Genomic DNA, 27,149 nt, shown 5'->3' on the forward strand with positions numbered 1-27,149 from the left:
AGCTAGCTAGCTTTTGTGGATAAATATTTACAGCTGCCTAGCAAGCTAATGTTCTTGTTTGCTGTTGGTGATCTGGCTTTAAATTTGGGTGAAAAAAAATCACTCTAGTGTATTTGTATATGTATATTTTAATATCCATTTGTCATGAAATGGACTTGCTCATAAAAATTAGCAGTGATTTTGAGATTAGCATGATCAGCTTAGCCGAGCAAGAAAGAGAGGTCTCTGTACAAGCCCATATAACCAGAAAGATCAATGTTCAGAGAGAAGTTTTTAAATGATGGCGTGTGAAGTGTTGTATTTGAGGAACGTTTGTCTTTTGTCTCTGGGAATTAGTTTGTTAAATGAGAAACGAGAACAGGCCAAGGAGGATCTGAAGGGTCTTGAAGAGACTTTGGTAAGTACGCATCAGGAACCAACATTTATGTTATATATTTTCATACATTTTGGCAATATAAAACTGTAATCAGTAAGCTAGACAGAGTTAAAAGTGTGCTTTTATTTCACCTGACTATAGTAATATGACTAATAATTCATACATTTTTAATGGCACTATTTATCCTGCTTTCCCAGACAAAAGAGCTCCAAACTCTCCACAGTCTGCGCAAACTCTTCATCGACGATCTTAACACACGTGTCAGGACAGTAAGTATTACGACATATTGGCAACCACTTTCTGTTTTTCCATTGTTATTTGATTTTTTGTAGCTTTAGTACTCTTACATTTCCTATTAATCCGCTGAGAATTTGGGTGGGTCTTCCAGCTGACTCTTCCTCCAGATGTGCTTTTGGCTTCAGGTCTGCGTTTAAGGGCCAGGAGCTGAATGACTAATGAGGATGTACATGCTCTAACAGCAAGACAGAAGATATTTCCATTAAGCTCAGGAAATGGTGTCACTAGAAGCTCTGAGTGAAATGTGAAATAAAAGCATCATTGCCTCATCCAATTGATGATTAAGCAAACTCTTAATAATGAATCAGTGCTCTCACAGATGTGCCCTTTCCTATCCGTGTTCATGCTGTTGAAAGATTTAAATGAAACTTCAGCAGTCATAATGATTGACATACAGGTGTCTGTGTTTAAGACTAGATCCTGATAATGAGGTACATTATTTATATAGCACTTTATTTCATGTACTTTATATAATGGACCGTCAGTCCACTGTGTCCTTTTCAGGAAGCAGCGGCCTGTCAGAATGACATGCTGAGTATGTTGTACAGTATAAAAGAAAAATATGTATATTTATTATAGAATGACACTTCGTACTTTTGCAAAACAAATGTCTGCAAAACTAGTTAGTTTCTCTTATCACTTGCGTTATAGTAGCTATAAAACGTTGTTCCCTTCCTAGCCTCTCGGTGTCTTTCTCTTAAAGTGAATAAGACAAAAATGAAAGGACAAGGAAATGTGAAATCCATCCATCCATTTTCCATACCGCTTATCCTACACGGGAGTGTGGGGCAACCTGGAGCCTTTCCCAGGGAACATAGGGCACAAGTTGGGTGACACCACCTTCAGGTCACTGTGACAGAATCTTAACCACTGAGACAACCTTTTCTTTCTGATAGAATGTAGAGTTGGACTCAGATGAGGCAGGAGGCAGCCTGGGTCTGAAACAGAAGATCATTTTCCTGGAGAACAATCTGGAACAGCTCACCAAAGTCCACAAACAGGTTTGCATTGTACTTTACTTTGACCAAAAAACCCCCAGAAGAAACCAAAAGTGGCATTGTATGCAGACTGCATACAACTTTCACAATATGCTTAGACTTACACACTTAAGGTATAGCATACTGCCCAAGAGGCTTGATATTTGGTATGGTATTGATATAGAGGCTTGGTATGCACATAATATATGCGTACAATGGCAGTGAAAAACTTTCCCCCAAACTGTCACATTCTGTCACATTCTGTCACATTTTCTCTCAAGTTGGTGCGTGACAATGCAGAGCTGCGCTGCGAGCTGCCTAAGCTGGAGAAGCGTCTTCGAGCCACGGCCGAGCGAGTGAAATCCCTCGAGACGTCATTGAGAGAGGCGAAGGAGAACGCCCTGAGAGACCGCAAGCGCTACCAGCAAGAGGTGGAGAGAATCAAAGAGGCAGTCAGGGCCAAAAACCAGGCCAGGAGGAACCACACAGCACAGATCGGTCAGTATCTAATCATACTGCTTATCCTTCAGGGTCAGGGGAAACCTGGAGCCTATCCCAGGAGGCATGGGACACGGGGCGGGGTACACCCTGGACAGGGTGCCAACCCATTCACACACCCATTCATTAACTATGGACACTTTGGACATGCCAATCAGCCATGTCTTTGGACTGGGGGGAAGAAACCCCCGCAGCACGGGGAGAACATGCAGACTCCACGCACACACAGGGCATTGGCGGGACTCGAACCCCCAACCCTGCCTGTGTGAGGCAAATGTGCTAGCCACTAAGCCACCGTTTTCCTGTGCCTGCCTTGTGTACCTTGTCTACTTTAATTCAAAAACCAAATTACCAAACTATGATACAGTATTTAGTTGTTAGTGTTATAGCCAGAAGGGGGCGATATTTTCCCATTTATTGGGAATTTAGAATTTACAAGACGATTTCATCTTTATTGTAATTAAGAATTGATTTGGCTGAACTACCAGAGTCAGTTTTGTCATTTTCAGTTCCACAGTCATGCATACTGATTTTAGATCTATAACCTTATACTCTTATTAAAGGTCATCAGAAGGCCCTCAGAAGTTGTTTTGTCTCTTCAATAAACAGATATCAGAATGGTTCCATGTAACATGCCATGGTTGGCATAAAGTCACCCATATACAGTATAACTCGGGAATTAACTGATTGGGTACAACCCAATATTACAATTTGAAGTAATTGAAGATGGCATATTAAATTGCTTAGACTAAAAAGGTTCATACTCCGTGGTTATACAACCCAGCATATTTCAAGCAATATAACACACCTGAGTTTAACCTTAACAAGTTTTATTAGTATATCATATCCTCAACAATATAATACAACACAATACTACTGTCCCAAGTGTTTACTCAACATTCTTCACTGTATGTCCCATAGCCAAGCCCATTCGTGCTGGACACCATGCTGGACATCACCCTGCAGCCTCTGGCTCACCGGGTCATACCATCAGAGGAGGAGGGGTGCAGAGCCCGCGACGTCATCACTACCACCAGATGCAAACAGCTCAGCAGCACTACCACCACAGCAGCAACAGCAGCAAATAAAGGATGGTATGATCCAGTAGTCAAAAAATCGTGAAAATTAACTACACTGAAAGATAATATGAAAACTGTTGACCACCATATTGTATCACGGTGTATAGTATTCATTTCTCCATGTTCTTTCATTAAAATTAATAGCATCGGGCTGTTAGTGCAGGGGAAACACTTCACTGTCCACCCTGAAGTGGATTTCAGACTGTGTAAACAGGCATATTTACAGCTGCCTCAGCTCTACACCATATATTAATGGGCAAAGGTCAAGACAACACTTGCTGATTTATGTCGTAGGTGCCCCTTGAGGTATTTTTGGATGAGACGTTTCCTCCCTCTCTGTTCACAGATGCAAAAGGCCCTTGCTTTAGATCCAGAGAGAAAACCAAGAAAAAAAGAAAAACGTTGTGGCGGAAGTTTGCTCATAACCATCTTATCAGTAGACCTTAATCACTGCTAACAAGCTAGTGGAAGCGTGTAGCCTTCAGTTTAGTATTGTACAAACTGCAAGTCTAAATCATCACATGTTTCTTTGGCCCAATTATACCATCTGTACTTTCAAATAGAGCTATACCGGTGTATCTCAAAAAATTTGAATATCATGGAAAAATTTGGTTCTTTTTGAATAATTTAATTCAAAAAGTGGAACTTTCATATATTCTAGATTCATTACACATAAAGTGAAATATTTCAAGCCTTTTTGGGGGGTTTTATCTTGTCACGTGCATTCAGAAGTGGTTTTCGGCCTTGCACTTTATGCACAGAGATTTGACCGAATTCCTTGAATCTTTTAATTATATTGTGCAATGTAGAAGGTGAAATGCCCAAAATCCTACCGATTTGTCTTTTGGGAATGTTGTTCTCAAAGTGTTGGATTATGCGCTGACACATCTGTTGGCAGATTGGCAAGCCTCGACCCATCCTTGCTCTTGAAGGACTATGCCTTTTTTGGAGACTCCTTATATACTATGATTAGACGATTACCTCACCTATTTCACATCGCCTTCTCATTTCAGCTTGTCACATCGCTATTAGTCCTAAATTGCCCCTGTTCCAACTTTTTTGGAACGTGTTGCATGTATCAATTTCAAAATAAACATTTATCTTCAAAAAACTATGCAGTTGATTAGGTAAAACATCAAATACCTTGTCTTCATAAATTTATTGTTTAAAATACAAGTCAAAGTACATTTACAAATCACTCTTCTTTGTTTTTACTAGAATTTTCCATACTGTCCCAACTTTTTCAGAATCGGGGTTGTAGATTCTGTGGCTAAGCATCATTATATCTTTAAAATTAAAAACCCAGTGTCTCAAAATATTAGAATAAAGAATTTATAATACAGAAATGTCGACCTGAGAATAGAGCTCTAATCAGCTAATTAACTCAAAACACCTGCAAAACTTTCCTGAGCCTTTAATCTCTCAGTCTGGTTCAGTACACAACCACAATCATGGGGAAGATGAAAGTAAATTTTGCATTTCATTTGGAAATCAAGGTCCCAGAGTCTGGAGGAAGAGTGGAGAGGCACAGAAGATTTTAGAGCACTTCATGCTTCCAGCTGCTGACAAGCTTTATGGAGATGCTGATTTCCTTTTCCAGCAGGACCTGGCACCTGCCCACAGTGCCAAAACTACTAGAAACTGGTTTTCTGATCATGGTATTACTGTGCTTCATTGGCCAGCCAACTTGCCTGACCCGAACCCCATAGAGATATTATAAGAGACACCAAACCTAGCATTACAGACGAGCTGAAGGCCGCTATCAAAGCAACCTGGGCTTCCAGAACACCTCAGCAGTGCCACAGGCTGATTGCCTCCATGCCACATCGCTTTGATACAGTAATTCATGCAAAAGGATTAAAGCCCCATCGAGTGCATAAATTAACAGACATTTCAGAATGTCAACATTTCTGTATTATAAATTCTTTATTCTAATATTTTGATATATTGGATTGTTGATTTCCGTGAGCTGTAAGCCGTTTAAGATTCAAACAAAAAAAAAAAAAAAGCCTTGAAATATTTCTCTTTATGCGTAATGAATCTAGAATATATAAAAGTTAGAAAATATATGAAAGTTAGAAAAAAAATTACTTTTTCACCATATTCACATTTTTTAGATGCACCTGTATAAGCCTCAATCACTTCACATAATCACACACATACACTCTTTCCGTATGACTGTGCGTATATGATGACTGTCCTACATAACATTTAGATGAAAAGTGGAAAGAAATGATCCCTGGTTACATCAGTGTTGTCCCGTATGTTCATACAGGTCAAGATGAATGGTGTTGTGCTAACAACCACGGCTAATTAAGTTTCAGGAGCATGTGCATTTGGTTGGAAAGTCACAGTGTAACAATAGCAAAAAAAAAAAAAAAAAGGTACAAAAAGGTTCTGTGTCCTCAAAAGTGAAGAAAGCTTGGGAAAATGGCTGAGACCAGGACATTAGCTTCAACCATTTGGCGTTTTCTAAGGAGCACTGGGCATATATGGATTGAGGCTTGGCGTCGTCTCCTCACAGTTACGTAAACAGGAGTCAGTTTGGGATTGTTCAAGGCTGGACAAGCAATGTTGACTTGTTGATTTGAAGTAGATTCATCTATTCCCATGCCCAGTAGTGCACTGTGTGTGTGTGTGACAGTGATGGCTTAGCAGTTAGGGTTCTGTTCTAGTTGAAATATTGTGAGTTGAAATCCCAGCACTGATGGAGAGCCAGGGTTTGGACCTTGAACAATGTATTTAACTCATTTATGCTCACTTTTGTGTGTTCTTTGTTTCTGCCTCACTTGTACGACACTTTGGATTTATGGTGTAAAGCAAAGCTTGTACCTGTATCCGTATCTGTACTCAGAATATCTGTATTCAGAATGGACGTGGACTAAACAGACTTCTTACTCAAAACCTCCCATTCACACAACAACTTTTTTGTTGTTGTTTCTGGCTTTCTGGCAAGCTGCCTTAAAAAATAATAATGTATTTGTTTAGAACATTGTAAATAATTAGATCCGGTCCAATTATTTTGATTGGTTGTGCAGCATTCATGTGAAAACTGTAATGAATTCCCAGGTTACACAGTTACACTTTTTGACCATATAGTAGTACACAGTTATAGAAGGGAACTATTTATATTCTGGTGTTACCCAGATGAGGATGGGTTCCCTTTTGAGTCTGTTTCCTCTCAAGGTTTCTTCCTCATGTTGTCTCAGGGAGTTTTTCCTTGCCACCATCGCTTCTGGCTTGCTTATAAGGGATAAATTCATACATTTAATATTTATATCCTGAATTTATATGTTTCTGTAAAGCTGCTTTGTGATTAAACTGAATTGAATTGAATCTATTTCCACTAGTGGAGCAAAAATAAACAAAACATTTGGCCATATATCAATATCTTGCTTTTAGAACTGCATTTAATTTTTAATGACCACAGAGAGTCAGGACCTCGGTTTAATGTCTCATCCGAAAGACAGTGCTGTTTTTACAGTATAGTGTCCCCGTCACTATACTGAGGCATTAGGCCCCACACAGACCACAGGGTGAGCGCCTCCTGCTGGCATCACTAATACCACCTCCAGCAGCAACCTTAGTTTTCCCCAGGACATCTCCCATCCAGGTACTGGCCATGCTCAACCCTACTTAGGGAAACCAGGCGAGAACTCCAGGGAGATACGGCTCCGATACTGAATATCGGCACAGCTGTGATTCAGCGTAGACATGAAGCCCCAGGCTTCAGTATAACTGCAGTCTCGCTCATGCAATATTGCATAATTATCTCTTCATTCCAATTATTTTAATTCATTTTATTCAGTACATCCCTACTTTGGACCAATGTGCTGTATCTTTCAAAGTAATATGTAAATGTCACTTTCTTGATGTTTTGCCAAGGGAAATTGAGGTGAATTCCACAGCGAATCCTGTAACATGATCTGCCAACCTTTTCTCTCTGTGCTCTGTTTCAGTCGGGAGGAAAAACAGCGTATTCTGAGCTCACTCAGACTTTCTTTCCATCTAGACTTCATCTGTCCACGAGATCACCGTCCACGTTTTTGTAGTTCTGGAAAACCAACACAACCGCTGAAGCCTTTGATCACGTACAGTACTGGACAGAAACTCTACTTCCTTATCCTTTGGTGGACTGGTTTTGTACTTACACACACACACACACACACACACACACACACACACACACACACACAAACACAAACACATGTGAAAAAAAGGAGCTGCCTGTTACATTCAAGTGAGCACAATTAGTGTGTGTCCCAAACCTAGAGAGTTCTTTCCTGCTAGCTAATCATGTAATTAGCGGCTCGTATGAGTCACATGAATCAGCACATGCAGGTAAATCCTGACAGAAAGCACAGGAACACTAAACACACATGACCTCTGGCTACATGTTACACCTCACAGTGCTAATTTCTCTTTCATTGCACAATCATTAGACTGTTTGTTCTAATGCACGTTCCTCAGTGTTAATACTGCTGTGTGTATGTGTTATGGGTAATCCACTGCAACTCCATCGTTTAAACACACTTAGAATTTAATCTGTCTCTTATAAATTTTCTTAATATAGATGATGGTCCAGTATTAACCGGACTAGCATCTGGGATGACATGTTATTTTAGTTTTGCCAAAAAATTTACCAAAAATACTGATCACCAAACTATAAATAATAATGGAAGTAATGGAGCCATGAGAATCTTTTCCACCCTTATGTGTAACTCGAGGGCTTTTTCTGTAATTCTTAGAATTGGCAGTAGCTCAGTAGGTCTTTAGTTTTTATTGCCTACCTGAAGCATGTAGAAACACAACAGGGAATGTAGTGTGCTTTAGAGCTCACACTGTGTTGTTTTTAAAAGCAGGAGACTTCATCTGCAGTCCAGTAACACCATAGTCCAGCACAAAGTGTGTGTGTATGTGTGTGTGTGTGTGTGTGTGTGTGTGTGTGTGTGTGTGTGTGTGTGTGTGTGTGTGTGTGAGAGAGAGAGTGATGATCACACTGTGCTGGATTCCTTAATTGATTTTCTTAGTCAATTCATTTTTGCTTTCTGCTATTTATTGTTTAATTTCTTAGAACTGTTTGGTTGATATATATATATATATATATATATATATATATATATATATATATATATATATATATATATATATATATATATATATAAATATAATTTATTTATTTATTTTCTTGAATTTGCTAAAGTGTTAATATTTATTATTTTTTTGTCATATATTCTGATTATATATTTGATATTTTGATTTAACATCTCTAACATTGTATTTAAATGTACACAAGACATGATTTAATGCTTTATTTTTTAAATGTCTGGGAGAGAATAATCCAATCATCATTAGCTAAGAAATCACAAACAAAGGGAGAATTATTTTTAGACGATTTACAGTATATGGAGAGAACAGAATACGCTCATGTGTACAAGATCTGATTAAACAGTTTTGATTACAGGTGACAGTGTGAAGACAGTGATTGGCACTGTCTGTACAAACTAAAACATATAATAAGCTACGTAACAGTGTTGAAAAGCACACATTCAAACGCAAACCGACAATATTTTGTGTCCATGACAAAATAAAAGAAGGCGTGATAAGGTATATAATTAAATGTAATCATTTATGAAAGTTAAGAACTGCATATAACATTTGAAGATTTCTGGTTTTGCTTCTTTGGAAGTATATCAGCTGAAGGGGAAATAAAGGTGTGTCTCAGTTGCTGGTGTTTGATAGAAAAGTCAATTCATGTAACAAATAATGGTCATCAATAGAACTAAAAACAAAAACGTTGATTAAGACACTATATGTACATGCAGTGTCACAAAAGGCAACTTGGAAAAGAAAACACCAGAACTTTGCACCATTATATCCTGTAAGATAATTATTTTATTAACATCCATCCATCCATGCATCCATCCATTTTCCATAATGCTTATCCTACACAGGGTCGCAGGGTGCCTGGGGCCTATACCAGGGAACTTGGAGCACAAGTCAGGGGACATCCTGGACAGGGTGCCAACCCATTGCAGGTCACAATTTCACACACACTCACAAAACCATTCACCCACTACAGACAATTTGGAAATGCCAGTCAACCTACAATGCATTTCTTTGGACTGGTGGAGGAAACCAGAGTACCTGGAGGAAACCCCCAAAGCACGGGGAGAACATGCAAACATTGCGCACACAGGGCGGAGTCTGTTTTATTAACAGTTAGTGTAAAAACAGCATTTAAAGCTCTAGCTCTAGCTGCAGAAGTCTACTATTCAATAATTATTCAAACTCACTTCTGAAACTCACCGAACTCGAGCATTACTCTAAAACTGAAATATGCTCACAGTGCATTATGGGTAATAGGAGCAATTCCTTAGTAACTGAGACTACCATATATGAACAATGATACATTATAATATAGAAGTTTTCATGTTCTCCCCATGCTTCGGGGATTCCCTCTGTGTACTCCGGTTTCCTCCCCAAGTCCAAAGATATGCGTTGTAGGCTGACTGGCATCTCTAAATTGTCCTTAGTGTGAATGGGTGGGTGAATGTGTGTGCTTGTACCCTGCGATACGTTGGCGCCCCATCGAGGGTATCCCCCTCCTTGTGCCCACAGTTCCCTTGCATAGGATCCAGGCTCCCTGTGACCCTGTGTAGGATAAGCGGTACTGAAAATGAATGGATGGATATTATAATATATTTTTTAAATCTTATGAGTGCAGATTTTATGCTTCCTAGCATTTTAGATATTTCTTAAAATATGTGACATGCTGATAGAAACACTATTGAGGTGTTTCCGATGCAAAGGATTGTCTGAAAACTTTTTGATCAGACCTTGTTGGTCAGATTTGAGGTTCCTGCACATAAAATAATCAAGGAAAGAGCCAATTCACTACTACATTTCATTTTTATAAGTAGAAATTCTATTTTATTTTATTTCTGTGTCGATGCTGATCAGCCACTCAATCCATCGAGCAGTGTTCCAGGCAAAAGTTCAAAAACATGAATCGTATCATAACTACCTCATGTACATCAGGATGCATAGTAGAGTGATTGTATTCCTTTAGTGGTTATGCTGACTAATCAATCAGCATCTGGCTATAGGGAAGACGTGATCTTTTTTTGTACTTAATAAGTTGTACATTTTGCATTTGTAAACTTTATAATAACACTGGATGTTTTATCAGATCGCTTGCATATACTTAACAAAATGCAAGATTGTGAATTAAAGTAATTGTAAACCCTCATATATTTCTTACACACAGCTTAAAAACTTCTTCAACACTGATCCCCTTTCAAATAACAGTCCCTCCAGGATTTTGCGATTGCAATTTCAATTTCACCAATTCAAGTAGATTTCCGCAAAGAAAGCACAAAAAACTTCGCAAGTTGCATCGCAAATTTAGAGAGAAAAAAAAAAGCCGTAGCAAAATCAAACCTTATTGGCTGCAACAATCACAAAAAAAACACAAAAAAAAACACCACGAAATCCTGTACGGATTGAAATAAGAATGTGATGATATATATCAAGATTTCTAAAACATCATTAACTTGTTTTGGAGTTGAGTTTTTTTTTTTTTTTTTTCAGAAATTATTGAAAGTTTAAATCAAACCTCTTGACTCACTTCATCCATCCAAATGACTGAACCATTGGTCGCTCCAGTGTTATGTCATTTGGCGTCATTCTCTTTGAAATGCTTACAAAAGTTGTAAGCAAATATTGTGACCATGATATTCGGCAGCATATAGTTCCACTCCTACAATAAAAGATATCCTGCTCATCACAGATCAGTATCCACACAGATCCGCAGTGTTTACAGCCATAGACTACAGTACATCTTACAACAACACACTTGTACTATACTATCTGTATTTGTTCAATATGGACACGTGGTGTGATGGATCACAGATCCATTTTGTTCCAGTAGACTTTGTTATAAATATGTCTCATAATGTGTGTGTTTCTTGCTGCAAGTTGTTGTGCTGATAAGTAAAAATGGCTTGAGTAAACAAGCACAGAACGGAAGGAAACTCCGTCTCAGTGTACAGACGTCCATGTTACATCATTTCTGACGGTGCTTCTATGAGAAATCAGTGATTAACAGTGATGACTTTTTTATATTATGTCCACTGAGGACTGATGGTTTGTGTGACACTCCTCTGTGCTCTGTCATGTTGATTTTATTTCAGAGGCATAAAAACTAGGAAGTGTTCTGATGAATGCTAAAGTGCACAGGAGGAGACCGTGGTTTGTATCATGTATAACTGCATGTTGCAGAAGGAAACTTCAGAAGGAAAAAATAAACTATCTAAACTTTACTAAAGTGTCATTTTGTTACAGTATATCACGATCACGTGACGCCCTCACCGATTATTAAACCACGCCCACATCATAGCATCTCTATCTTGTTTTGATTTGGCCACGCCCTCTTTGTACATGACTTTGTACATGCTTTGATTTGACCACACCCCTTGTGTATTCGCCCCGCCTCCATGTTTCATGATTCTATCTAGCTCTCATTCTGTTTTAGATTTGCTTTGGTTTCGTCTTTGGATTTTATTATTTTTATTTTTTAATTCAGAAACCATACAGGGAGACGCTTGAAGGTTTCAGTCGCACCACAAAAGCTCCATTAAGTCAGGCATCCGTCTCCAAGGTAGGTTTATTTTATGCTCTTTCATTTTAAACGGCGAGCAACTAAGATGTGAGAGTGTGTTTAGTAAATCCGGGTTGTTTATAGCCGAAAAGCACGCGCGTGAGCTTTTAACGTTAACAAGCAGCAGCTAAACAGGAAACTGTTACTGTGAGGCGCTCGTGTCGTTGGATTTATTCCGTTATCCCTTTATTTGTGGGTTACCGTGGATTTCTGGAACGAAGGAAGAGAACGTTAACGAATTAATATCACGTTTAAACGATTTAATGTGAAAGTGAATTGTTTTTTTTTGTTTTTTTTTTAAGCATTGTAAGGCTTTGACGTAAAAGCGTCCATTCAGATGAATGCCTCCTTCCACAGCCTGGTATGACAGAACAGGGTCATGTGGGGACCGTGAGTGTGTGTCCTCACAAGAGGGTCTCCATGAGGAGAACTGCAGCTTTTATTAAACAAACAAAAACAACAACAAAAAAATTCAGTTTGGTTAATGAGGTTAAGGTTAGTGATGGCACTGTATGTCAACAGTAGGTCCTCATTAGGATAAGACGTACCTGCCCGTGCGTGTGTGTCCTCACAAGAGTGTCTACAAATAGAACTGGTTAGTTTACTGTTAGGTTTAGGTGTAGCATAGAACTGTAATAATTATGTCAACAGTAGGTCCTCATAAGTATAAGACAAACAGGTGTGTGTGTGTGTGTGTGTGTGTGTGTGTGTGTGTGTGTGTGTCAGTCATGTTAAGACCAGTGTTACCAAGACACACACACCCTTTAATTGTGGTCCGTAACATGACTGAAATGGTGTGTTAAAATTCCCAGAAAATCACAGAAAGCTCTAGCTGTCACACGACATCAAATTAAAAAATATTCAAATAAAAATTTGATTTGTCTCTCAAACATACACAGTAGGACTTGTAGTGAAAAGATTTTTTACGACTGTCCGTGACCTAAAATAGAATTTACTTACATAAACAGAACTTACTTGTATACAGTTAGAAAAGGGAAAAGTGTCTTTAAAAAATATATAATGCACGGATATAAAGGTGGGTGGCAGCAACAGTCTGACTATAATAAAGTGCAGATATGTGCATTACTGCAATCCATCATTCCCAGCATCAGGGCAGTGATTGATTTTTATGCACGTGTTCGGGTTTTCTCGAGATACAATAACGATATTTAAATGTTTGATGTCTCTTTTTGCTGCTTCAAGTAATTCCTTTGGGTGTTCTACTTGTGAATGCACCTGCTTTTAAAAGCAGCTGTACAACAGGTGCACGGTGCAAATGGACAAGGACTAAAGATCCAAAAATGGTCTGTGGGGTTAAGGGCTGTTCGTATTGCTGTTTCACACCTAAAACTGATGATAATCAGTTATACATTTGTGCAGTGATCAAATATATCTGATAACAGCTTTAAACTTGCCAACTTTAAAAGCTCAGAAATCCAGGAGGTTTTCCACACCTGTTTGCAAATTATTTCACGAAAAGAAATCCAGCAGAAATGTTTCCGATTCATGCACTTGTAACAAAATAACAACAGAACAAATGTGTTGATATGTTAAACATTTTGTGGTTAATAAAGGTAAATAATGAATCATAATAGAAGCTGTGTTGACTGTGAATGTGTTTACATATACAAAATATTCTGATTAAAAACATATGAACAAACATGTTGATAACATGAAAACTACAGGAACATGTTGGAATAGTTGTGATTCTTTAGTAACATTGCTACAAGTATTGAACCTTTTATTAGTTTAATTATATTTGCATTGGTGAAGTAAAAAACTTTTTACCGACTGAACAAGTTGATAAATGCCAAATGCCAATACTTTGTTTGTGTTTTGTTTCTTCTGATGTTAATTCAATGTTTCAGTCATTAAACATACTGTATTTTAAATCCATCACACAATCTACCCATTATTGGTTAGTTGCAGGCAGAATACAGTTTGAAGTTCCTGGCTGATAATGTGAGGTCTGCTCTCGAGTCGAATGATTTTGTTTTTAAAACTTCAAAAATCAAACAAGCGTGTTCATGGTGACATCAGGGCATGTTACACAAACATAAATCAATTTGCTCAGATTTGTTTTAAACTCCGCCATCTTCAGAATAAGGCAAAGTTTTAGATGATGCTTTTGTTGCTGTATTCAGTAATGTCACACATGTTGCTCTTCAGAGGTTCCCAAAATGCACTGTGGTCAAGGGGGTGTGGACATAAAAATATAATTTCAGTCAGTGTTATACAGGAGTCTAAAACTGTCTTTTACACTATATATATATATATATATATATATATATATATATATATATATATATATATATATATATATATATATATATATATATTATGGATGAGGGGGAAAAAAGATTTTAAAATCTGACTAACAACAACTTTTATTTATATTTTCAGTGGAAAGCCACAGAACTGTTCAAAGTTATAATAGGTATTCTATAAAGAAATTTGATTATAATAAATTTACCAGGTCAGTCGTAAAAGATTTGCCTTTTAAATGGTCAAACAATAATTATGTATTCAGTCCATACAGGATTTCAGTTTTTTTTTGTAAAAAAAATGCTTGATTTTGCTGTAACTTTTTAAAAATTTGGTAATGCAATTTGCAGAGTTTTCAGCGGTTTTTTTTGTTTGTTTGTTTGTTTTTGCGAAAAACTCCTTGAATTGGCAAAATTGCAATTTGTACAAAATCGAAGTGATGTTAGTTGGTAAATGAGCATAACTGATATAAGTGATATTTTAAGAATTTAGACAAAACATAAAAGCGAATGGTCTGAGTTTCCATTAAATGATGTTATGCAATTAAATCCGTGTTTTCTCCTCTCACGATAGTCATTGCAATTAAACATGGCAACGAACCTCCAAGATCTGATGAGTGTTGGCACGGTGATTTCAGTTGCACCCACCGCAATAGCCGTGGTAGTGTTTAATAGAAGGCGACGAGGGCACATAATGCATGTAATCATGGAAAGGCAAGCCCCTTATACCTGGCAGTGGCCACGTATCCGGGATTTCTGGGAGATCATAGTCCGCAATGATTTTACAGAGGTCCTGTGGATTCAAAACTTCAGAATGACCTGCTTATCATTTGACGAGTTATGCACCAAAATAGGACCACTCGTAGCGCCTGCCGTATCATGCCCGAGGGAGCCAGTTCTGACCGAGAAGTGCATATCCATTGCTCTTTATAAACTGGTTTCCTGTACAGAGTACAGGGTAGTAGCTGAGACCGTTTGGTCTGAGCAAAACCACTGCCATGTCATGTGACCTAAATGCAAGAAATGTGTTTCCATTTCATCTTTTCGAAATATTGCTTTGTTGAGTTGTCTGAAAATGAACCTCATGTAAGCGTATAAACTTTTTTGCAGTATTTGAGAGGTTTTTTTTTTTTTTTTTTTTTCTTCGAAATTCATGCGTTTCCATTACCTGTTCTTCAGTACGCAATTATGTTTTCGGTTCACTTGGTTTTGCCTGGCAAAGATTTCCAAATTGTTGCACAAGTAGGTGTTTATTAATTGCGCTGGAATTTCGAGAGCTTTGTTGGCACATTTGGTTTTAATTAAAATTATATTTTTGCACTATAGGTCTTGTAAAAGTATTTTTTATTAGAGGAACGATCAAATACTATTAATTCTTGATATGTTTTATTCATAGCTAATGAAGTGATTTTGGATTGTTTACTGGGATGATAAAATTAACTATATATAACTTAGCTATAAGGGAAAAGAAATACATGCTATAGAATTAAATGCATTTTATTTCTTATAATGTGGTGGTCTTAATGTTTCAGTATTAACACCAAGAGCAGTATGGGGGATTTTGGAGAACAGTTGATGTCCATCATCTCTATGCATGTACTTCTGTAAGCTTTTATTTGCTACAACAATGCTTTAAAAGTTATTAGAGCGGAACTTTTCTACAGTGATGCAAGCTCTCAGTTTCTTTCACATCATTTTGGCATTGGATCAACGAAAAAACCGTGTTCACATGAGCAACAAATTAAGCCATAATTCACATGGATGAGGACGGAGGCTTGTGATTTTTGCCGGACCAGGATTGAAAAAACATGAATGGAGTGAAGGTCGATGTGAAAGCAGTATAATATCCATCATTTATATTAGATGAGACTGAAAGTACTCTGTCTGTACTTATAGGGAGATTTTCCATACAGGTCTGGGTTTCCCGCAGAAAAGTGTAATGTTTAAATGTGTTCAATTATAAAGTGAAACCTGACTTGAAATGTTCCACTTACCTACTAATATGTATGAGTCTACTAACGCAGCTAATGGACGCCAGAATTCTGTCACCGACATGATTTATTACACCAGTACTTCCCTACCTCCAGTATCGCCACCATAACCATGTACATCTCCTTCTCGAGATCTCCTTTTACCCACTGTATCTCCCTCCATCAGTCATTTTTGCGAGTGATGAGAGGCGAAGCAGAGCGCCTCCTCTCCTCTTACCTCAGCTGTCAGTGTGGAGTCGCTCTGTGCCGTTTGGAGATCACAGGCGGCCTTGTTCGCTTTGAAGTTCCCCTATGCTTGTACAGATAGCTGGAGAGAGGGAGACTCCGATATGAGGGCACTTCCATTAGCCTGTCAGACTGCACTCTTGCTCTCCAAGCAATCCTCCGGTTCACATTCCCCCATCTCTAGTCGTGCAGCACTGTAATAAGTGTAACTGTCATTGCCTGGGTGAGACGGAGCTGGAGGTGTTATGGTGTGAGCTCTAAGGTGTTACGTTGTGTATTTAGACACTTGCATGTGTTGAGCACCTTTGCTCAATCAGAATCAGATTAAGAAGAGATGAAAAGTGAAGATTGCATACTGAGATGAAGGGATAATTAGAGTTGAGGAGTTTTTGCAACATTTTCTTTAGCGTAAAGCCTCAGCCAAGAGTAAAGTAAGGATATCATAATGTTTTAGATTAAATATGGCAGGATAATTGCTTTTATTAAGCCAGTGTTTTTGTCTCACATTGTCTTTGAACTATCAAAACCTAATTTGACCTTCAGTCATTTATCCTTGATCCTTGGTTTATTTGTCTATAGGGCGTCATTGACTTGTTTAATAATAGCAGTACAATATGGACCCTTAGAATAATCTTGCTACTCAATATTATAACAATTACTAAGGACTTTTAATGAAACAAATTGGATCAGACTTTGGATTGTATCAAGCTTTTCTTCCTTTTTTTCTTTCATGCTTTTGTGTCTTACTCAGACAAGGTCATTAACTGCATCTGCTCCTGTCAATTCACCTCCAGCCAATTACTGAGGAATCTGAGGAATGGCCGTATACGGCCAATTAGCTTTATGACTCGTGCAACCGACTCTTGTTCGGACATTGGCCTTTAGATCTTTACTATATCAAGGTCCAGGAAAGAACCTCAGAACACTTTTGTCGTTCTTTTTTTTTTTTTTTTTTAGCTGGAATTAAGAGTTTGAAAATAATGACCAGTTTCAGTGCCGTGTTCGGTTGATAGGATGATTTATAGTACTAAATGTCCTGGATGATCCCTGCTTTTTCCGTTTTGGCAGAAAGCAGCTCTGAATCTTTCCGAAGGTTATTTCCCTGCCTCCTGCTTGGATGATGCACACATACTTTTGCTAAGTAGATGTTTGGATCCCCTTTAAATAGAGGTTTGCCCCTCTCCTTGAAGTACCATGCACAATACCTAACCTCTCTGCTATTTACACTTATCAGAAAGTAGACTATCATTATACCAAGGCAAGAGCTCCTTTACTTGGCATGCCATGATGACATGATTTAGGAGCCACTGTATTTAGAGTTCGGAGATGGGTCACGCCGCAGGGTAATGTATCTGTCTCAGGAGTCTGTTTGAAATGCTGAGGTTTTGGAAAAGGGATAGGATGAGATGGCATGAGGCATTTTGTGAAAATGGTGCCATCTGTGCTACCACAAAATAGTTCTTCCCTTTCTTAAAGTGTTCTCCTTGAAACTTTATCCGAAAAAGAAAAAAGTCTAAGGGTTCTACAGCCTTTAATGCCAAATATATTTAATGTACCAATTTTACTTTTAAGGGTGTAGGTCAATGTAGACCTTCACTCAGGCCTTTCAGCATGCCGTTTGGATCCAAGTCACCAGCTTTATGTCATACTTGTATCATAACATTGTGATATGGCACTCGGATAAGTAACTGGGAATCTGCACTTTGGTGTTGTTTCCATTACTAGCTAAGCCCTACCATGATCTAATACCCAAGCTGAATTTAGTTATGTTCTTAAAATAATTAAATAGTGTTTTTACCACTTGCTTTTCAATAGACACACCACCTCCAACTTTCACAGGTAGTGTTATGTGCTACACTGACACATAGAGTCCGGTGAGCTACAGGTAGTCATGTGTTGCCTGGGTGACCACTTCCATCTTGGAACTATTTTTAATGAGGACATTCAGTTTAAAAAAGATCTCCGTTAATATATAAGCGAAATTTGACTGATATTACTTGAATAGGCAAAATACCAGCATTGTATTTAGGAGGCCATAGAGAGACGTGATTGATTGATTGTTCAAGGCCAGTGCCCCGGGCATATCAGTGCAGGTGATAACCTGTGACCCGAGCAACGGGGGAGGCTTGACCGTACAGATAAGCTCTGAGCCGAGACCACTGTCCAACCCATGAGTATCAATGTGTCACTAAATGGAACGACAGGGGTGGGTCAGTAACCCTTGGCCTTAGGGCTACAAATTGTCTGAAGACAATATGGGATGCTCTGGTCATTGATAAGCTGCACATCCTCTGTCTTATCTAAATCTGAGAAGGGGCTTAGACAGAGGCGTTTGTAGGGACTGTGGGAGCCCCAGGCAGAAAAACTAAATGTGCCATCTTATTTTTTCTCTCTTTATTACCTAGTGCTAGCTTAAGCTTCTCAGTTAGATAAACAATTGTTATATCACGTAGCTACAACAGAAGTCCTTTGGCAAAGTGTTGACTTTTATACTTTGTGTATTTTAATAGACCAAGCCATCAAGACAATCTTTAAACCAAGCACCAGCTCCTAGCTAATAACTGGCTTGCCAAACTGTTGATGATGTTTTGATTATATTGATATGCAGATTCTATTTCTATTACTTACCACAGTTCTACTTCGTCTTTTACGCTTCTTCTTATTTTCTCTTTGGCTTCCATACAGGTAAGTTCTCTTCATTTTGTACAGCATGACAGTTAAAAATAAACTTGTACACATCTTACATGTTAGGGAGATTAGGCCCCCTTTAGGGGGGGGCCCTGCTGGTATGGAGTTGAACATTACCCATCTTTTAAGTTTTAGGAGAGTGTTGCCCTTCTAGATTTGACATTTTCATGGACCTGGTGTCAGCTATCAAGTGGCCACCTCAAAACTTGGGGGTTCTAAGCAATTGCCTGCTTTGTCGGTCATTCAAATTATGCATCATCTTGGGTACAACTTGGCAAAAAGAGCAATAGTAGGATCTTATAGATACTAGCTTTATACGAGTGATAATTGATTATATGATACATTTCAGTGCCTTGGAATGGACTGGCACCATCCAAGGTGTATTCCCGTCTGACTACCAGTGTTTCCAGGATAGGCTCCACATCCTCTGCCATGCTGATCATGAATGAATTAATATCTTACAATTATCAGCATACATAACGGAGGTAGGCAGACTTTTGTGACACTTATACAAACAGAATAGTGAAATTCTTTTCTTTCCATATTATTATCATGGACTTGAAAATATCATAACCTTTTTCAATTCTGGAGGTGGATGACTAATATCTATCCCAAGATAAGATCTGTCTATAGTCTGATTTGGGCATTTTGGAAATTGAATCGCACCTAACCTCTGGAGCCCATTGCTCCCTCCATCACATGCTGTTCGGCCCGGGAGTTATCAGAGCCCTGTGACAATCATCAACACTGCTGGCTCACATCCTATGATATGTGAGAAAGCATGAGAAGAATAAGGGCTTATTCTGCTCTCCCACACAGGATAAACATTCAGGAATCTCTGTTGAATTACCTTGGCTGTTGTCCCGGGTGAGACAGCTAAAGGCTTTTATTTAATCTTAACTTGACAAGGCTGCACAGGGATAGAACCCAATCTCTCATCATCTAGAGAGATTAGATCTGCGAGCCCCAAATCAGCAAGCGACAAAAGCCCTGCCAGAAGTAAAAGCCACTTGGGTCTGGGCTTTCTGCTTCATTTCGCGCCAACCAGGGCATTGTGGCCAGTTAATTAAAGAGACGGCCTCTTCCAGAAGACCTCTAGAAATTGATTGACCGGGGTCCAGACTAAATGAAAATAATCAAACCCAAATTTCACCAAGTTACACACTCAATTAAACCTTTTTACTCCAGTGTGTAACAGTGAAGTGCTTCGCTTTATACTTTCATATTAGGTTTGTGGTGAGGTTTAATTATGCAGCTTTAATGTCATCACCAAGGTAGATGGAGGTTTCTGAAAACGCACAGCAAAATAATTAGAAAAGGGACCAGATATTAGAGCTTTCGTATTGGAACACAAGGAGCTTCTGTGTTGTTTAAAAGATCGTAGTTTTGGCAAAGTACGTTTCAATCAGTCAGTATTTTGGATTTGTGAATGGCTACACTACTCGGTCCCGCCAAGATTTTGCAGAAATTAATGAAAAATCAAGGAAACGGTGCAATATTCACATTAGCTTGCAATTTTTCAAAATTACCACAGATTTTCCGCAGATTTGGGCCAAGACGTGCTATGTGACGTCATTACAACGCACATTCAGCCAAAGCCCTGTTCAATTCACGTGCATCAAACATGAGTACAGCTAAAAGTTCATGTTTACCAATAAACATCACTGCGAAAGACTATACGTGCAAAACTATTTTGTGCAATAGCGATTTCACCAGTTCAAGTAGTTTTCCGCAATAAAAGCACAAAAAAACTCTGCAAATTGCATCACAAATAAAAAAAATAATTAAATATTACATTTAAAAATATATATATAATTTTAAAAGCCGCAGAAAATCAAGCATTTTTGGCCGTTCCAATCACAAATAAACCTCTGCTAAATCCTGTACGGACTGACTAGTATTCAAGGAGTAGTTAAAATTCACAAAATCATAGTAGGATATTCCTGGGTCAGTGAATGATCCATGTTTTCAGCTCATAAAACACAAAGGAGATATCCACCTTGAAAAATAACATTGTGTTATTGCCACAAAAAAAAACAAAATTGTCCACAGCTCAGTATATTTTTTCATTCAATTAAATGCTGACATCTTGTATTTATTTGAAACAAATACAGGCTATTCTGTTTGAATGTCATGCCCAGTGACAAAAAAGTTTTTTTTTATGTACTAGATGGACATTAGAGAGCAGGATAGAGAGCATCTATCCGATAAGGTGTAGGTCTATTTGTCCCGTTTAAATGAAGTTGCTGCAAATCAATGAAAGTTCTTTTGACAGATCATTATCCTATAATGAAACATTTTCTATCCTGATGGATATCCCATCCACAAGGCAGGAGGGCTCACTGAATGGTTTGACAAACTCAAAAATTATATAAATCATATGCTATTTCCTTCACAGTTGCCTGATCACAACTCAATTAATCACCTTTGGGAGATTTTGGAGCTGTGTTACAGTGCTCTCCATCACCATCATCAAAACACCAACATTTTCAATCAGCAGAACATGATATGACGTCAGTCAAAGGTGCTAATCTGCCAAGGACAAATCTGTCAGTGAAAATAATTGGTCGTACATGCCGGCCATGGACTTAGGAATTTGCTACGCTGGAACCTTTTTTGAAGAATCTCAAATTGTGAGGGCCCGGTTCATCTTCTCAGCGCTGACGTTAGTGATACCTGAGCCTAGTTTCTCTTGGGGCCTCTTCTAGCCCTCTCCATGGCCTCTGAGGCAATGGACAAACTCATCTCTATTTCCCAGCCAAGTGAGCCACACAAAGGGAGGCCTTATTCTGAGATCGTGATCCTTCTGAACCCATGGGCCAGTGAACAGGAGGGCCTCTGAGAGACTGATGGCGGAGGAGGGGAGTGAACTCGAGGGTGTATAGGGTGTAATCAGTTGGCCAATTAAACAGACCTTGGTCTCTCACCCACATGTAATGAGAGAGCCAGTGAGTGAGGGGTTAGTTTCTTATAAGAAAGTGACAAAACTTGTGAGGTCTGCAGGGAGCCAGTGGTTTTAATCCGATCTCTTGCTATCATTTTGGTCATACTGTTGTATGACCACTCAGATTCTTATTGTCATGTGTTATAAAAGCTGACAACTGTGGGATTCATGAAGTGCTGTAGAGCTCGACTTGTTATTATAAATGAATAGATTATATCAGTCCATACAGGATTTTGCAAAGTTTTTTTTGTGAAAAAAAAATGCTTGAGTTTGTTGTGGCTTTTTTTCAGAATTTGCGACGAGCTTTTTGTGCCTATTTGCAGAAAAATGCTTAAATTGGCGAAATTGCAATTGCACTAAATTGTTTTGCATGATGATGTTTGTTTGGTAAATGAGACCATGTTCGATGCATGTGAATCGAAGAGCAGAAAAAAATCTGTGGTAATTTTGAGAAATTGCAAATTCCTCCGAATATTATGGCGTTTGCTTGATTTCACATTAATTTCTGCAATTGCAAAATCTTGGAGGGACTGACTATATACATTTTCTCACACCCTTCTTGAAGTGTGCTCTTGTTCATGTCTGGCTACACAGAGCTTTAAGGAACAGCTTAGCTTACAGCTAAGGTTGTTTATTTAGTACATGATAATAGACAAATGTTCAAGAAATGGTATGATCTTAATCAGCTTTGAGGTTTCATGTACCAACAAATATCCTGAACATGGCAAAGGCCATGCAAGAACTCCTAGTGCATGAAGTGAAATGTGAGAAATGTGTAATTTTACCAAAATGCTTGTTGGACTTTTTAAAACTCCATGGAAGAGGATCCGCTGGAAATTCTTCTGAAAGTTAACCCTTTTCCCGGTTCATCGCAGGGGCCCGAAAGTGTTGGATTATACTACCTTGAACTACGGTTGCACAATTAATTGAATATTGACCTTGATTATGATTTTGACTTCCCACGAATACATGAACATGATCGACTGCGATATTGATGTTAAAAGTTCATCCTCCGTTCATAGAAACTCTGCTGCAGATCAAATCGTGCGCTTCCTAAACTTACAGTTAATCACCACAGAGCGGCGCAGGTATGACGTCATTTTGTCACGCCAAAACCCGGAAACGAGTTAGCATTTTAGCCCTTCCAGTTCCATCCCAAAGTCAATGTTTTGTTTTGTTTTGTTTTGTTTTTTAATGGGAGTTTGGTTAAAAGCCTAAAAAAAGGTCTGTGGTGAGCACAAGCTCAAAATATTCCCCCGTTTTATTCTACGGCATAAAATATGCCAGTAAAACCCCTCTCATGAGTTTTTTTTTTTTTTTTTTTAAAGCTTTTACGTGTATTGAAAAAGGCAATTTCTAACTGTCGTGTAATGAGGGTTCAGGACGGATGGAAGTGCAAATCAGAACTTTATTGAAGAGTGGCAGACAAATCCAAAACCCGAGACAATAGCATATTCAAAAACAAGCAAAAGGTCAGGTGATCGGCAAACGGGCATAAACAAGGCTAAACCAGAATTAAACAACGAGGTCGAGAACATGATCAAAACTATAAGACGTGAAACTTGAATTCAATTCAATTTTATTTGTATAGTGCTTTTTACAATGGACATTGTCTCAAAGCAGCTTTACAGAAATTTATAAACACGGTATACAGATTTTAAAAGTGCGAATTTATGCCAATTGAGCAAGCCGGTGGCGACCGTGGCAAGGAAAAACTCCCTAAGATGTTAAGAGGAAGAAACCTTGAGAGGAACCAGACTCAGAAGGGAACCCATCCTCATCTGGGTAACAACAGATAGTGTGAAAAAGTTCATTATGGTTTTATATGAAGTCCCTGTTTGGCCTTAGAAGCAGCCGTAGTCCCAGCAGTCTGGAATTGGAGTAGATGAGAGCTCCATCCAGAGGTAGGACATCCGAAACGGATCAGGCATGTCCGGAGAGCAGAAAGGATCAGGATCTCTAGTATCTCCATAACATCGTGTGTGGTTCGACAGAAGGAGAGAGGGAGAGAAAAGATTGTTAGGACTGTGCTTAGCATAACAGAAAGTCTAGTCATGGTAGGCTTCAGTAAAGAAATACGTTTTAAGCCTAGACTTAAACACTGAGGCTGTGTCTGAGTCCCGAACACAAATTGGAAGACTGTTCCATAACTGTGGGGTGATAAGAGAAAGCGTTCCCCCCTGCTGTAGCCTTCACTATTCGAGGTACTGTCAAATAGCCTGCATCTTTTGATCTAAGTAGGCGTGGCGGATCATAGAAAACCAAAAGGTCGCTTAGATACTGTGGCGCGAGGCCGTTTAGTGCTTTATAAGTTAATAATAGTATTTTATAATCAATGCGAGATTTCACTGGGAGCCAATGCAGTGTTGGTAAGATCGGGGTGATGTGGTCGTATCTTCTGGTTCTAGTTAGGACTCTAGCAGCTGCATTGAGCAAACTATGAGCAAAAGCTTGGTATACGGAAAACTCGCACAATACTTCGAACTGAATAATGAGACACGAGGGTTTTAAATGACCAACGTAATTAAGGGTGAACACAAAACAGCTGAGACTAATGATGACACATAAGAGAACAAACAATGACAATACAGGTGCGGCGACAGGACAGAAATCATAATAAATGCACATGTAGAAAGTAAACAAAGTCAGTCACTAAAAGAGCGCACTGCGAGCTCCAGCGCTTGCGCGAGGGGAAATCATGACACTGACATGTTGCTAAATGGGACTACAGACGTTGTCGGGGAGATTAAACATCATCACGCTGAGCAGGAAAAAACTTTTCAGATAAACTGGTTCAGGTATGCTATCTATAATTAAAAAAAAAATGTATCCACAGAGTAAATCTGTATTATGGAAAATGTTTTAAATCAAAGTTCTCGGAAGCTTGGTGATGGTGACGTTGAAATCGAGCAACAGGGGTTTAGTTCGTTTATAGCATACAGTTAGCTGTTTATTTCTGGCGATTGTATTTAGGCTTCAAACTTCATAAAAGTTTATCTTGATGGATAAAACGTATTGTAAACTTCTGTTGATCACAGAGATTATTTTTTGCAATAATCCAAAAGCCTATGTGAAAATCCTATTGGATTTTTGTCGAGGGAACCGGTGTGATGCTAACTTCCGGGTTCCGGTACAAAATGACATCATCCCTGCGCCTCTATATTGGGTGATCTGTCTGCGTCTCTCCTCCTGTAAACACTGTTATTGCCTTTTCTGCACAGGACTAAATTGTTTTCATTTGATTGCATATTGTTATATTTGATGCATATTTTCATTTGGTTGATAGCATTTTTAAAATTACTTATCCTATATTTTGGGTACAATTTTATTTATATTTTGTTTCTACGAGATGATGCACTTTAAGGACCAGTCTAATTTGATGCAAAGATTTGTACATTAGCAGGAATGTAGCACAACATGGAGGTGAAAGCAGTGGTCAATTTATTTAAATGTGAAAGTGCAATAAAAATATATTGTCCCTAAAATCAATGAATAATCGTGATAAATAATCGTGATCTCAATATTGATCAAAAATAATCGTGATTATCATTTTGGCCAGAATCGTGCAGCCCTACCTTTAACTTAGCATTTAGGCTTAACTGCTCAACCCTTTACTCTCCTTTTTGAATACCAGTTGAATGCTTCAGTATAGCATGGAGGTTCTTTTGACCAATTGTCTGGTTCAGTAAAAAAAACACAAAAAAAAACAAAAAAAAAAACTTTTAAGTGCTTTAATTTTTACTGCAACCATATATTTTATATAATCACTGATTTATCCAGTTTGCAACGCATCCACAGGAAGAAATTATGGGTGCTGTGATGTAAAAGCCATATTATAAACCAATTTGTAAGCCATTCTAAGTGCTGATATAATTTCTTGGTATAGCCAAAGATATACAACAGGGTTCTGCCTTAATCATAATTCCAAATGCCACCCTTGCCAAACATGCCTGAAGGGAGTGAAGCAATCAGGATTTTCCACCCTCAGCGTATATAGACGTACCAAGACATGATCAGATAACAGCAAGGCTTTATGCTCACAAATTTTTTGCCACACAACAGTGTTGTATTTCCCCTGAAATGCCCCCAGGCAAGTGAAAAGGCAATTTTATGACCCTTAAATACACAGAGGTGGATCAAACAGGAAACAGTAGGCGTTTTATATAATAGTTTGTAAAGTTAAAGTTTTAGCTTTTAACAATAGGGTAGTATGACCAAGAATAAACAGTCCGTGAGCACAGAAAGTGAAGAGTACTTAAGACTTAAGAGTCACTTACAAAAGAGATTAAGTGGGGAAAACGGGGCAAAAATTAAATAGGATGCCCATGTAAAAAAAGCATGAACAGTGTAGAACATATGCTTGAAGTTTCATAATAGATTTGTTTAAAAGCACTGTATTAACAAAATCAAGTTTCTGGCTTCCTAGTAATGTTTTTGTTCTTTCCTGCATACAATGTATGGCAAGAAGTTTCTGGACACCTGACCCTCATATATGGTTCTTCCCCAAACTGTTGTCTTCACAAAGTTGGAAGCACACATTTGTCAAAAATCTTTGTATGCTGTAGTGTTACAATTTCCTTTTACATTTCCTGTAAATTACCTGGAACAATTAAGCCCAGGAACTTTTTTCAAGGGACCATTTTGTTCCATCAGACCTTTGTCTGTGTCTCCATCGTGGTTTAAAGTACCTTGAAGATTAGGGAAATTAGTCCGGTGATGTATGACTGCGTGCAACAAGCCCTTGGTGAGGATATGATGCCTCAAAGTATGCTACAGTCAAACTGATTATTGACACAAAGTAAGCTGATTTTAATTGTGTAATAATGTAAAATGCTTGCTCGGCTCATAAAAACGGGCGTAGCAGGCACTGATTGGAACACAAACTTTTGAACAGTAACAAAAGAGTTTGCTACAACCAAACCAAACTGGTTGGGATTCAGCGCTCTCACTGCCGCGGCCCAGGTTCGATTCCCGGTTATGGAATGAAATTTATTTATTTTTTATTTTTGGATAAAGGTTCGTGTTTTAAAAACGGACAGTCTATTTTCTGAAATCTGATAACGACACTGCAACACGAAGAAGCATGGAGGAGATTCAAGCTGTTCTGTTGATTGTGATGTATTGCTTTGGATTTTTAAAAAGGTAATT

At 38.4% G+C, this 27,149-nt stretch overlaps 2 protein-coding genes across 4 annotated transcripts in view; both read left to right on the forward strand.

Moving 5' to 3' along the window:
• The window catches only part of kif5c (kinesin family member 5C), a 56,260-nt gene extending 47,952 nt beyond the window's left edge, over positions 1 to 8,308 (forward strand). The window contains exons 21-26 of one of the 2 annotated variants that reach the window (XM_053680879.1): positions 337 to 397; positions 574 to 645; positions 1,570 to 1,674; positions 1,932 to 2,148; positions 3,070 to 3,242; positions 7,187 to 8,308. In XM_053680879.1, the coding sequence (XP_053536854.1) occupies positions 337 to 397; positions 574 to 645; positions 1,570 to 1,674; positions 1,932 to 2,148; positions 3,070 to 3,236 (622 nt within the window). In that variant the 3' untranslated portion in view covers positions 3,237 to 3,242; positions 7,187 to 8,308. The remainder of the gene's footprint in view (positions 1 to 336; positions 398 to 573; positions 646 to 1,569; positions 1,675 to 1,931; positions 2,149 to 3,069; positions 3,243 to 7,186) is intronic. The other variant, XM_047156180.2, reaches the window with a different exon arrangement.
• A 3,282-nt stretch (positions 8,309 to 11,590) lies between these two features.
• Positions 11,591 to 27,149, forward strand: part of lypd6b (LY6/PLAUR domain containing 6B) — a 31,940-nt gene continuing 16,381 nt past the window's right edge. Inside the window, exon 1 of one of the 2 annotated variants that reach the window (XM_017469083.3) lies at positions 11,591 to 11,889. The gene's annotated coding sequence lies outside the window, so the exon portion shown is untranslated. The remainder of the gene's footprint in view (positions 11,890 to 27,149) is intronic. The other variant, XM_017469081.3, reaches the window with a different exon arrangement.

The sequence above is a fragment of the Ictalurus punctatus genome, chromosome 6 (assembly GCF_001660625.3).
Source record: "Ictalurus punctatus breed USDA103 chromosome 6, Coco_2.0, whole genome shotgun sequence".
Taxonomy (NCBI): Eukaryota; Metazoa; Chordata; class Actinopteri; order Siluriformes; family Ictaluridae; genus Ictalurus; species Ictalurus punctatus.